Below are 14,409 nucleotides of genomic sequence, written 5' to 3' on the forward strand. Positions count from 1 at the left end.
TAAGTCTGGTATTACAGAGTGCGGTCTGCTGGTCACTGAGGTGCCCATGCAGTCAAGGGAAGTGACACACAGCTCATCTGTGGAACCACATTACCTTTAAAATGTTTTCATTAAAAGTATGATTACAAGGATGCATTGTAATCTGCGAGACAGACCAAAAATTAGAGAAATACAGTCTATTTGCTGAAGCGTTTGAGATCTGCCATTTTAGGAAATCCTGCACTACTAATGGGCTGTTACTTGCCAAGTAATTTGCAAGACATTGAGTGATATATATGTGTATAGCACAGAATGTCATTGGTGGTTTAAAAAATAAATAAATAAAAATCAATGGTGATACTTGACATGTGGCACAGTACATATCCCCACGTGTATGGAGTGCATGTGGGTATGCTTGTGCGTTTGTGCCCCTGCAGAACCCCACTGGGTCTCAGAGGGGCGTCTGTCTGTCATGGGAGTGAAGTGTAATTCTGTGCATAGGTACAATCATCTGTGTTGAAATCGGTCCCTACAACAGGTGTTGCTGGTTGAATTCAGTAAATATCAACATTAAGATAAAAGGAATGATTAATAGGTTTGGAGTAACAGTTTTGTTCTGTTATTAGCCAAGCAGCAGGATGGGGCTGCTGCCATGGAGATGCAGCCACTGAAGAGTGCAGAAGGGGGAGAGGGAGATGACAAAGACAAGAAGAAATCCAACATGCACAAGAAAGAAAAATCTGTTCTTCAGGGAAAGCTGACCAAGCTGGCAGTCCAGATAGGCAAAGCAGGTATGACTGGGTAACTGACTGAATAGCAGTGTGTTTTACTAGCAACAAAGACTTTTAAAACAAATTATTCTTAAAAGGGATAGGCCTTTTTTCTGCAATGTTTAGAAATAGGTCCTCATAATAGTGTTCCAAGGATAGCATGGGGTATTGAAAATCTTTTATTCTTCTGAAGATCTTTTATTCTTCTAAAACTTAGCTTTGACTGTCAAGAAACTGGCAGCTTTGGGCAACTTGAATTGTAATGAATATTTGAATCAAAATGAAATGTAGCTTTTCTCATAGTCTGTATTCCCAAGTGAGTAATTACACATTTAATTTCTTCTCCCCTTAGAACTTCTTAGTACACAGTTTCAGAATCTCTGATATAATCTCAAAATATCACTCACACAGTATTTCCCTCTTACGGATTCTGAAATAATTCTATTCTCTCCGTGTTCCTGCCTTCTACCCAAATATGACACATCTGTTGACTCTTGTATCCAGTACCAGCTGGTCCCTACTGTTATAAGTAGCACCTCTTCTCCAACATGTAGGTAGAAAGTGAAAATCCTTCATAATGAAATAATGTTCATTAGGTTTGGTTTTTAGTGATACTAAAGGATATTGGTCTCTATCCGGATCCTTGGCTAAGGCCCTGCAGCAGATTCCTGACTTGACCTCTGTTCTATCTCCTTCATCCTTCTTTACCAGTCTGATTTTCACCCCTGTTGTTCCTTCTCATTCCTTTCTAAGTTCTTTACATTTAGTTGATTATGTAACACCATGATGTCACTCCTGTCTCTTTGCTTGAACGGTGCATGGCTCGGAATCTATGGTTTTCATCTCTTTACTGTCCAGTTTCATGCTTTGCCCAGTTTCATATTCCTTAAGCTTCTCTACTTTTGTTTCTAGTATGCATGGATACAAAACCACTTCCTTTCTCATGATCATTAATTTCTTAGATAAGTACCTTTCTACATTGCCTTCTGATTATTACTCCATTTGGTATTTCAACAAGCATGTGAATATCACTTTTAAAGTAATTGCATAGGAATTTCTAACCATAATGTGGCAAGTAATATGAATTAAATCAATTAATCATTGCCTCATTTGTTTTTTCTTTGTCATTGGGCAATCTATGGGGATGTCTTACATTGTCATGAGTATTTGCCTGTACAGTATTTTGATGGATTTTCCTTTATTCTCTGGCATTTAGCAATCTCCCTGGCTCATCTGTTTCCTGTCAACCTTAGCATCCTTCAGCTTACCAGGTTTTTTTTTAACTTCAGTCAAGACATGAAATTTGCAGCATCCTTCTACTGCATGACCTCATTAGAGAGGAATTAATTTATTCTGAAATGGAGGCTTAACTGCTTCATAGAAACCTGTCAAACAGCAGTAATCATAGCAAGGCAAAATAGATGTTACAATGAGTTTTTATTTGTATACTCAAATCCAGGAAGAAACTTGTGGAGAAGTGCTATCTTAACAAAGTCTGTGTCATTGGGAGAGCACATGAAGTCCCTGGGATCTTTTGTGAATTCTGTGAAATATTTATTAGTGTCTCTTGTGATAGACTGTCAGTGTTGTACCTCTTTTGAGCCTCTCCTCATAAAAATATGCGCTGTTTGAGTATGTCCCTTTGAAAAGGGAAACCTTGGAAACAGTGTTATTCATCACATTTTCAAGAAAAACAGTTAAAAACTGCTCTGTGGATGATTCTGCAGTGTTGCCTCATTGTATTAAGCCAGACACATCGGTAGGGCTTTTCTAAAATATTTTATACAGCAACATAAACTACAGGACACTCTTTTTCTCAAGCCTCTTAAGATAAGCGTATTTAAAAGAAAGACAGTTGTTTGAATATGGATAGCCTAGTAATTTGTAAAAGGTGGAGGTTAAAAGGACAGATAAATGTTGTACCAGCCAAAGTAATGTACTAATTGAAAAAGATTCGCTTAAGCAACAGTGGAAGTCCTGTTGAACTAGACTGACTGAGAAGTTTTAAAGGCAGGAGTAAGATGGTGCTTAAAAGTTAATGCAGTATGATTCAGCGATTCTGTAGAATTCAGTGTTTGCTTCTTCACTGGAATGTATGGCTGCTGTAAATGTATTATAGTAATGTTTTTTCTACATTGCAAAATTTATCATTGTCATCATTGTGGTACTGGTGAAAAATGTCATGCAGAATAAAAAAATAATTTCATATCAAATTCAAATGTAGATTTCTAATTGCACATGCTTTTAATTGTGTTTTGGTTTATAGTAATTGATTATTTCTGTTTTCAGGTTTGGTGATGTCTGCCATCACTGTAATAATTTTGGTACTATATTTCGCCATTGACACATTTGTGGTCAATAAGAAACAGTGGTTGCCTGAGTGCACTCCTGTCTATGTTCAGTATTTTGTTAAATTCTTCATTATTGGTGTTACTGTACTTGTGGTTGCTGTTCCTGAGGGACTTCCGCTTGCTGTCACTATTTCTCTGGCTTATTCTGTAAAGGTAAGGAACATTAAAAATAATTATGGGAGAAAAACGCTGTTCAGTTGAGTTCACTAGTGAATTAGTCTTCAGGTTTTATCAAGTGTCATGAAAACTGGCCTGTAAATTGTGTTCAAAATATTAATGAAAGTGAAACTTTGCTTTATATTGAAAGTATTTCTGACAAAAATGCAAATACATACGTATTCTAATACATATCTTTAAAACTACATGGTGCAGGAATGTCAAACAGTAGAAACAGCTACTTACTTTGCAAGGTTACCAGGAATTTATTGAGCAGAATTTACTAAGGGAATAGTCCAGTTTTTTGATACAGAATAATTGTCTTCAGATTTTCTTGAGCAATAGTACAAAGTTTTGACAAGGATTTGAAATCTTCAGGAACACTTTTCAAATAAATTAGTTTCACTGGAGCTTTCATGTACTTTTCTTAAATGCAGTTGTGGTTCTTTGTAGCCAAGGTAAATGATTCTATTAGGAAATTAGAGGATTAGAATTCTGGACTTCTGGATTACTCTTATTATCTATCTAGGAGTTTTCTTGGATTGTTTTAGCAATTTAGTCAGATGGGCCTTATGTAAATATTCTGGGAATCTTAGATGAAGATTTTGTAAAGTTTATTTCCATTTAGTATGTAAAAAAATTAACGTATGAACATGAGGAAGGCATTCCTTGATTTATATGTAGCCAAACATCATTATTATTAGGAAAAAAGAGCGTATATCAAGCAGCGGATTTTCCTGTTAAAGACTGTAGCTGATTTTAAAGTGTTTTCCTGTTCGCCTTATGTCCTTCATCCAACACAGGCAGCACATGCATGTGTATCTATATTGGCAGTACCAAACTCCGGCACAGCTTTGCGTCCAGCTGCCGGTATTGTGCGCTGTGAGCAGAAGATACTCTCTGACAGTGAGGGTCAGGCGATTGGGCACAGAATTTTTTTAATATTGAAAACATATAAACAAGGATAACATGCATTTCCAGAATGACTCTGCATCTTGTGAAAAATGCACACTGTGGAATGGAGTACCCTGCAATGGTGGCTTTCTGTGGGTGTGGGGGCTTGTGGGGGGTTTTTTGTTGTTTGGTGGGGTTTTTTTGATTGTTAGTTTCTTCCTTTCTTTCCCAAAATGTACAGTCCCTCTGTGTTCTGCAAGATAACATTCTCACATTGGAAATACTATCAGAAAAAGTTCAGTATTTGCTATAATTATACCGTTTAAAAAATCCTGTTGTCTTCAGTTTCTTTAGCTACCTTTGCTGTTCTAGCTATTCCTTAAAATGTATATATGCTGAAAAAAATGATGGAACTGTATCAGTTTATCAAAGGCAAAATTATTTCAGGGATAGTCACTGCTTGGTTGTCTGTAACTAGGGCTTGTGTTATTGGCCCCGGTCAAAGTTCTAGTTCAGTGAGCCTTATGTTCTCATGAACAAGACTAAATACATGCTTTCTTGCTTTTTATAACTGATGTTAAAATCTATCAAAGCAAATCTTGAAGGTTTTTTTTTTTTGATTTTTTCTCAGAAAATGATGAAGGATAACAATCTGGTCCGCCACTTAGATGCTTGTGAAACTATGGGTAATGCTACAGCCATCTGCTCTGACAAAACAGGGACACTGACAACCAACCGGATGACGGTCGTCCAAGCCTACGTTGGTGATGTCCACTACAAAGAGATCCCTGACCCAGATTCTGTACCCGCCAAAACCCTTGATTTGCTGGTTAATGCAATCGCTATCAACAGTGCTTATACTACAAAAATTCTGGTAAGTAGTCTTTTTTCTGTCAATAAAATGAAACAGCAGGAGGAGTTGTAATTTTTTTAACCAATGTTAATTCCTTAACATCCTGTTGTTGATTATGAAGCATTAAATACTGCTGAGGTTCTCAAAACGAGAACGGGCGCTGTAAAAACTATGTATTTTATGCATTTTTTTTAAGGATAGGGATGTACTTATGAGTGCAAGACCATGCTACATTTAATAAACTCCTGCTGCTGTTAGATTGGGATGGCCCAGTTTTGGTGCAGGTAAATTTACTAACACTAGTTGTCACTGAGAGCTCATATTTGTAAAATCGTTTTTGTGTGTCTAAGAACTTTCAATTAATTCTCAAATAAGACAAATTGAATTGGTTTAATCAGTGAGGTTAATGATCTTTATTCATTCTGTTTTCAAGTGAATTACATCCAGAAGTACTTTATTCAGTCTGTAAAGGAGGGCAAAAGGGAGATATCCTGTTTGCTTGTGGTATTAGATTCTTCTATACAGAGCTAACTGAAAGGCCAAAAACTTTTGCAGTTCCAACAGATTTGTTCTTTAAAAGGTCAAGGTTTTTAGTTAATGAACTTATGTATTGTCCTTTTTATTGCTGCGTAATATAGTCTTGCATGCACTTCACAGTTGTTTTGAAAGTAGTCTTTTAAAATACAGTCACAGAAGACGGTGAAATACTACTGAGTGCTGGACCATGTTTTGTTTAATTCTTTCTGTCTATCTGGATGTTAGTAACAATCAACACTTGGAGGAAGACTGTTCAGAGAAACCTGGCACAGATATGTGAGGTGTGTTTGTAGCGAAGGTGTTTTTGAAATGGATGCTCCTGAGAATTGTTTAACCAGGGCTAGTGTCTTAAGTCAAGCCACTGCTTTGGCACCCTTCAGACAGTCACCTGTGCTGTGATGCACTCACTCTTCTGTTCTCACTGAAAGCTCTCTGGAAAGGGAAATGTGGGGAGAGCCAGCCCCTGAGGCAACTTGAGCTGCTTCCTGCGTCAAGAGTGAACAGGGAATCACACAACCCCTCCATTGCCTCAGGAAGATACTGTTAGTTGCCACCTTCCAGCTGAAATCAGCCAGCAATGTGAGTGCACCCCTCCTATTGCATCATAGAGACAAATAGCTCCAGCCAGCTGCAGTTGGAGCTAGCCCTTTTGACTTTGAATTCTGAGGTCACTCAGGTACACACCAATTTAAGCTGTGAGCATCCAGCTAGCAGCACCAGTTACCAACAGAATCCCGGCTCTTATTCTATCCTTTTCCTGTGGCCTGTCCAGGTCGAAATCAACCAGGTTAGCTGCAATGAAAGATGAGCCTTCCATTCTCAGGCGGTTCAGTGTAAATGCAGTATAATAGCTCAGTGTGGATGTTTCATGGCAGTGGATTTTTGTAATCTAATTTGCATATATGTAAATTAGCAATAATATTTTACTCTTTCTGGGTAAATCATGCTTTCACAAATCAGCATAACATTCGATTGTTGGGGAGAGGACCATGCATCTTAGTTATTTTAATACTGTTATAGCCTAAGTAAGGTTAGGTACTTCCTTCTGTAGAAAAAGAAATAAGATCAAACTCATCCTCAACACACAGGCTGGGATTAAGACAAAGTAACAGAGACAAATTGGGAGAGATGAAGGATAATATGGAGCTATATAAATTTGTGTTTGTATAACTGCTACAGTGGTGGTGCTAGTCATCAGCATCAGTCCTAGCTGTCACTAGGCTTCAGGAGAGAGAGAGTGTTACCAATGTTGGCAGAATTTTTCTCATTCATAGAAAACAACAAGGCAGAAGGCAGGCAGATTGGTCCGTAGTTAATAAGTCAGGTATGACTGGCAGAGCAAGACTCAATGTCAGCTGTACTTCGTTTGCTTTACATTTTGCTGTTCATTTTGAATGCCTGAGGTCAAACAGAGTAACAAAGTGTTTCTATTCAACTTCCATACCGGTTCGCTCTCTCTGAATCCCAGAACAGATTTAGATTTCCAAGTAAGGCATGGGAAGGCATCAAAATATTCCAGAGTGATGCATCTGTAATATTAAGTTTAATATTCTGTCTTTCTTTTGTAGTAATAGTTCTATTTGACTGAAAAATTTCTGGTCAATAGTAGTTCTAAAATTTCACTTTGGTCTCAATCTGATTTTGACTTTTTTTTTTTTTTTTTTAACTCTGGCTTGACTTCATTGCTTCTTGTTGAAATTGGTTATGTGAGCCTGTTAAAATAGTCAGTATTTCACCATTTCGGTTCTCTCTTAGCTTTTCACAGAGACTGATTCTCTGTAAAATTGATGAATTGGTAAAATCCTCTGGAAATCGTGTTTCTACTGGATGCATATCAGATGAACTACTGTGTAAAATTAATGGTGATTTCTTAGCTATTTTAACAGCATCAGAAGATGAAGCCTTGAGATATGGACCCCAGGAGAATAACAACTCCAATATCAGAGGAGTTAATTTTATTCATTGTTTATAACAAGCTTAAGCTAAAGTTTAAGACAAAAGGTTGTGGTAGGTTGACCCTGGCCAAAACACCAGGTGTCCACCAAAGCCACTCTATCACTCCCCCTCCTTAACTGGACAGGAGAGAGGAGAGGAAAAAAAATAACACCAGGCTTGTGGGGTTGAGATAAGGACAGAGAGATCACTCAGCATTTACCGTCACGGGCAAAACAGACTCAACTGAAAGGAAATGTGATTTATTACCAATTAACTCAGAGAGGAGTAATGAGAAATAAAACCAAATCTTAAAACACCTTCCCCCCACCCCTCCCTCCTTTCCCGGGCGTAACTTTGATCCCGATTTTCCTCCCTCGTCCCCTCCAGCAGCACAGGGGGAAAACAGGGAATGGGGGTTGGGATCAGTTCATCACACTGTTGTTTTCTGCCGCTTCTTCCTCCTCAGGGGGAGGACTCCTCACACGTTTCCCCTGCTCCAATGTGGGGTCCCCCTCACGGGAGAAAGTCCTCCATGACTTCTCCAACGTGAGTCTTCCCACAGGTTCAGTCCTTCATGAACTGCTCCAGCGTGGGTCTCCTCCATGGTGTGCAGTCCTTCAGGAACCGAGTGCTCCAGCATAAGTCCCCCTCACGGGGTCTCCAGCAGCAAACCTGCTCCAGCGTGGGCTTCTCTCTCTCCACGGGCCACAGGTCCTGCCAGGAGCCCGCTCCGGTGCAGGCTTCCCACGGGGTTCACAGCTTCCTTCAGGCATCCACCTACTCCGGCGTGGGGGCCCTCCACGGGGTGTAGGCAGTCATCTGCTCCACTGCCCATGGGCTGCAGGGGGACAGCCTGCCTCACCATGGTCTCCACCACAGGCCGCAGGGGAATCGCTGCTCCGGCGCCTGGAGCATCTCCTCCCCCTCCTTCTTCACTGACCTTGGTGTCTGTGGGATGTTTCTCTCACATATTCTTACTCCTCTCACTCGCAGCAGTTCCTGCTGCGCAACAACTTTTTCACTCTCTTAAATACGTTATTACAGAGGCAAAAAACGCTGTCGCTGACTGCCTCGGCCTTGGCCAGCAGCGGATCCGTCTTAAAGCTGGCTGGCATTGGCTGCATCTGACATAGGGGAAACTTCTTCGTACAGAAGCCACCCCTGTAACCCCCCTGCTACCAAAACCTTGCCGTGCAGACCCGTTACAAAGGTATTGTTCCATACCCTCATTCATTTTAAATCATAAATAAATACAGTAAAAAATACATAAGGGAGTTGTTTCCACGATGAAGTATATAGAATTATTTTTCTAGCTGCTAATACTGAATGCGTACTTGTGCACTCATTCTTAGAGCATATTTAATCAAATTATGAATATCAGCTCAAACCCAAAGGGCATATAAGTGTTTTGTCACTAGGATTGAATTTTACATCTTCTATTTTTAGTTATCTAGTTATGCATATGCTGTAAATTGCGCTTTGTATGAACTTCTGTTCAGAGTGATCACATATGAGACCATAAAATTAGTCAAGATACTCTGCTGAATGAGAAATATTCCCTCTTGCCTTGTCTTTTGATTAAGGGGCAATTGAACCATTGATAAAAATATAAAAAGAAAATAATATCACTGCATGGCATAAAAGATTTGAATTTCCCTGAGAAATTAAACACTAATTATTCTAGCTGAACAATAGCATCATTAAATATAGTTCTTTTTAATGCTTTCCAAGGATTAAGTTACTGGGTGAGCTGATTTTGCATTCCATTAGCTTCAGAGACACTTTAATGCTGCTTTTATGCGAAGCTGTTCTTCAGAAAACCTTTCTTTTCAGGTATTTGTGTTTTAGATAACTTTACCACATGGAAATATAAATTAGATTTCATAAATTTTTGCCTGTGAGCTGCGAGATTCTTTACTCTGAAAACAAAATTTGCATCTTGGGAGTACTTTGATTGCACTTGGAGCAGAAGTACAGTGATCTTGAATATCACGGAGCAAGAATGAAATAGACTTCAAATACCAAAACTAGTGATTTGAACTCTTCTATTGAGCTCTTGCTTGCATAAATTCAGTTTTAATTAGAAAAGTATTTCTTCCGATTTCCTGACAATTGCAGAGGGCAGAGATGACGTGCTTGCTGGATGGATGTAAGGTGTTCTTATTAAGAAGAGATCACCATTAGTCTTTAGTTGAGTGATTTTCAGCACCAGTGGAAAGGACCCAGCTGAACACGATACTGTTAGGATCTAACACAGGCATTTCATTTGGTACTTGATAGGTGCCTAGGGAGCAAAAAAGCTTCTTGTGCCTGTATTAGGTGAATATCTGGATCTGCACCAGGAGGACTGTTTTCAGTTCTGCTGCTCTGGAGTATCATTTGCTGCATTTGCACATTATGTGGCACCATGGAGCAGCATCCTTTAGCCAAGGATCTCAAAGAAAAAAGACATGTCACGAAAAAGTGCAAAACATTCACTCCCTTTCACAGCTTCTGCCAACTTAGGAAATGAAATAAACATATGTCAGTCTGTATGTTAGTCAAGTAATGAATGTGACCTTATAAAACTTCTGGAACAAAAACGAGGTGTCTATAGGGTGAAACCAAAAGGGGTGAATGAAGGAAAAAAAAAAAAGAAAGAAAAAAAGAATGTAGACAATTGTATTGCAGCCAGAACTGAGAAAGCAATGTTTCTTATCGTATGTCAGAAGAACACCTGCGTATGACACTGTAACATCTGTCTAAGAAAATAGTGAAGTTACCAAGGTTGCTGCCAGCGCCCAAATTCCAACCACTCTCCTCCCACAGCATAGGTGAGGGTCTTCACTGCACACTGACAGACCTCTCCTCACAAGGCTGCAGGGATGGCTTTGAGGGCCCCAAATAACCTCAGCAGGGAGGAACAGGGGTGTCCTACAAGCTCCCCTGAGAGGAGATTCTTCTGGAGGAGAGAGTTAGTTACCCTCCATGGGAGGGTAATGCTGAGGATGCAGGCTGGCTGCAGGGGTACATGAATCAGAGCACTAGGATGGTTTACTTGGAGAGGAAGGAAGATGTTCATTCACCTTCTTGCTTTGTGTAATTACTTCTTCCTGAATGTGTAACGAATTAACTTATTAAAAATAAGCAGAACAAAATTTCTAACTTTTTATACTAAAAGCAGGTCAAGAGATTTTGGCACAGAAGTTTATTGTTAAGGATAAACAGTTCTTTTGACTGATTGTCTGATGCAGAAAACTGGAATAAATGCGCTTCATACTCTTGGAGAAAAGGGGTGGAGGGAGGCTGGCAGAGCAGGTAGGTAACCCATAATATATGAAAACCATAAGAAGAAATTGCATTCTAAAAATGTGAAATGGTGAAAGTAATGGAAAATAAGATTTTAGCACAGCAACTGCTTTGCAGGAATAGATGAAAATCTGCTGTGGGTATTGAGAACAGGGATGTAGTAGCCAGGTGAAGGGTTCTTTTTATTTTCAAGGAATATGTTTTCATCCAAAAGAAATACAGCTATCTGGGTTGTTGGAAGACATAATGTTCCTGTCAGAAAAGCTGTTTAAAAAGGTATGCGAAATACAAAATACACTTCTATCTTAAAGATTTTTTTTTTAAATCTAAAGATTGGGTTTCATTTATCAAATACCTGAGTTAATGTTGTCTATTTTTAATTTTTTTTTAATTAGATGAAAATAATTGTCTCAGGAATAATATATATATGCACACACATATTATTTAGCCAACAGAAATTTACTGTCATTTCCATTTACCTTTCATAATTTCATCACTTTCAATATAGTAAGGCCTTCCTGAAAACAACTTTGAAGTTGTTTTGGGGAATATGGATAGTTGGAAGTTTCCTGCTGAATCTTTTAATAACTTGAGAGGTAGTATGGATTTTTCCATCCCTTTCCCCACATTAATGTATAAAGTTATCAGTGAAGGAAAAGAGGATTGACGTGTTTTATCTTTTAACGGTAGTTGCTTGCAGCTCTTTAATTCTTGTCTGACAGAGCACAGACCTTTTCTTTTAGCTGTCTATATACATATATTTCTGTGTCTGTGTATTTATATGAAGTCTTGTTTGCAAAATGGAATGGAAAAACGAGACCCTAACTGTTTAGGAAGGATTGTTTATTTCATTTTTACACAAAGCTCAAAACCCAGTAGATAAGATTATGGCATGCCTATCAACACAAAATTATCAGAATGTGTATTTCCTGAGGCAATTGCAAAAGAGCCTGTACTTTATTTTAGGTGTCTGCCAAGGACAGTCACGCTCAATGAAACTACTATTGAATGTCACTGGAATTCTCTCCTTTATTCAAAGGAGAATCATGAGAAAATAGCTTTTATCCTCCAAACTACATTTTTAGTTATTTTGATATTTGAAATTGGAAAGATATGTTTACTCTCATGTACAGTTTTCTTAAAACCTATTCTCAAGCTCCATGTTTCTTGTGTTAAAATACAGATAAAGTTACCATTTTTTTTTACAGTACATGAAGGTTCAGGTCATCTCTTATTTTATCCAGATAAGTTCACCCATTGCTGCTAACAATGTTCTGAGATAAAATAGATACTTTAAAAAAGCCCAACAAACCCCAACAAAAACATATACACAAAAAGTGAGGACAGAAATGGGGACAGAAGTGGTAAAAGAATCAATAAGGATAGATTGAGGAAAGCTTTTATTCATGGTAACGTTAAATGACAACCCAAGTAAGTGGCCAGAAAACTGAATGTTGCAATGAGGGCACATTGAGGGGAAAAAAGGTAAAACTGGAACGTAAGGAGGAAAGACAATTATAACTTAGCAGCAGCAGAGAGTGTACATATTCCTCACAGTGTGCTCCCCCATTACGGCTGCACGCCTTTCCCTGTTTTACTGCATCACATTTTCTCCATATACAGTTCCAAGCTTTGTCCACAGGGAGGTTTGCACTAGTAATTTTGGTATAGAAGGGTTTGAGTGAATTTTGGCGACAATCTGAGCAGAGACCATCCTTCATAATGTTTTTTTTTTTGCCTTGCTTTCTTTCCTCAGGCAATGCTCAAAAATAAATTCTACCTTTAAATAATGTGTCAAGATTTCAGTACTTTGTGTTTTAAGGTTGAGAAGGATGGAAAGGAGGAGGAGTGCTATCTAACAGCCATTTTATGTAAGGACAGATCTATGGAAGGTTTTATCCTTATATAATAATACTGGAAGTCAGTAAACAGTGAGAAACATATCTGGGGTGAACTTTTGCAACTTAGCCCATGTAATGACTGGGCTGTCTGCCAGTCATCTACCTTGGGGTGAAGGGGGCAAGAGGAACGAGCAACAGGCTTGAATCATCTTCCTGCACTGTCACTGTGCAATACATTTGGGATGGCAAAATCCTTTACTTCTAGTTCACTTAAAGCCATCCAGAAACACCACAGAAGAATGCACTGAGAGGAGAATCCTCAGCTGGCAGGCTGATGAACTGGTGTAGGAATTCAAAGACACTAATTTTTTCACTCTCTGAAAAAGAACTAATGGATTTGTATGAACTCATGAACATCTGCTCCAGGTTTTACAGTTTGTGTTCTGCAATCTTAGCGGGACAGTAAGTTACTAAATATACAGTATGAGGAGGAACACAGAGGAAAATTTACATTGCAGAAAATCAGTGCATGATTTTCAGGGTGGCATCTTCCAACTCAGTAGGGTTGAATTTATGTCAGTACGGCTGTCTTATGGATCAAGTAATTTGAGGATAGTACTGTACGTCTTTTATTGACTGCTTTCAGCACATTAGTTTGGTAATGGAAATTTGTGACCATTGTATATGCTTTTGTTTCTTAATTGCTCAGGTGATGTCATTAAAATGTTGTCTGGAGCATTTCTGAATCTCCAGCTAAATAGTGCATTTGAGCCATTTAAAACTAAAAAAAATATTTCATTCATTTGATTAAAATTTGATTGAACTGATTTCTAAAAATCTGTATGTTTTGTAAGAGTTTTTACTTCATAGGCAAAATTATTACCATTATAGGTAAATTTATTTCATTTTCTGTATTTTGTTCCCAGTGGTATACAACTGTATAATGTAGGTATACTTTATAGATGGGACCAGACAATGCAGGCCAAAGTATCTTTCTATATATAATCAAGACAGTCATCACAAAAAAAATCCCCAACAATATTTTCCTTAAAACTTTTTCATAAAGTCCTTGGTAAGTATTTTCTCAGATTAAGTTAGTCAGGAAAAAACCTATACTGTGCACATTATTTACTGTGTAAATAATAATTATTAGAGATAATAGATCATGAAGCTAATTGTGTCTGCATCTGTGAATGGTAATTAGCAGAGAGTAATGATCTTCACACATCACTTGCCATTGAAGTTTTATAAGATGTACAAATTTAGCTTTTCTCACTAAATTAGCTACTGAGTTAATAATTGAAATAACTGTGTTTAGAAAAGACTACTTGAATGCGTAAAGCATTGGACGTATTATCCCAGTCATGTGCTTTCTGCCATCAGGGTACAGGGGCTTTGCCTTGCTAGCAAAAAGCCTTTTTTCAATAGTTTCCTTTTTTGAGAGTTGTAAGTGAGGGGCAGGATGGAATCAGATGCCCAGAAAGCTTCTCCGCAGTTGGCTGTGGGATGGATTTACCTAAACACAGAGAGATTAGGGAGCAGAGATCAGAGCAGGGCCGTCCTGTGAATCTGCTGTTGGCATTGTTAAACTCCCTGGAAGGCTGCGTACTTTCATCAGGGGCCAGGCTGTCAGAGGCAAGGCAGGTTTCCCCACAAAACAGCAGCTATGTTATAGGTAGGGAAGATGAGATAAATGCGCTAAGACAGTGCTAGTTCCTGGCAACTCTTTTCAGTAGTTCCCAGTCTCCTTTTCTGTCAAAGAAAGGGGTGACCGTCCCACCTCAGTGACCAAAAATGAACGTAGG

At 38.6% G+C, this 14,409-nt stretch overlaps 1 protein-coding gene across 17 annotated transcripts in view; it reads left to right on the forward strand.

Moving 5' to 3' along the window:
• Positions 1 to 14,409, forward strand: part of ATP2B2 (ATPase plasma membrane Ca2+ transporting 2) — a 186,327-nt gene that overhangs the window by 104,422 nt on the left and 67,496 nt on the right. For 15 of the 17 annotated variants that reach the window (XM_086470078.1, XM_086470081.1, XM_086470079.1 and 12 more), the window contains 3 exons: positions 606 to 770; positions 3,039 to 3,253; positions 4,782 to 5,024. In XM_086470078.1, the coding sequence (XP_086326204.1) occupies positions 606 to 770; positions 3,039 to 3,253; positions 4,782 to 5,024 (623 nt within the window). The remainder of the gene's footprint in view (positions 1 to 605; positions 771 to 3,038; positions 3,254 to 4,781; positions 5,025 to 14,409) is intronic. The other 2 variants (XM_086470085.1, XM_086470091.1) reach the window with 2 other exon arrangements.

The sequence above is a fragment of the Leptosomus discolor genome, chromosome 9 (genome assembly GCF_034619465.1).
Source record: "Leptosomus discolor isolate bLepDis1 chromosome 9, bLepDis1.hap2, whole genome shotgun sequence".
NCBI classification, from domain to species: Eukaryota; Metazoa; Chordata; class Aves; order Leptosomiformes; family Leptosomidae; genus Leptosomus; species Leptosomus discolor.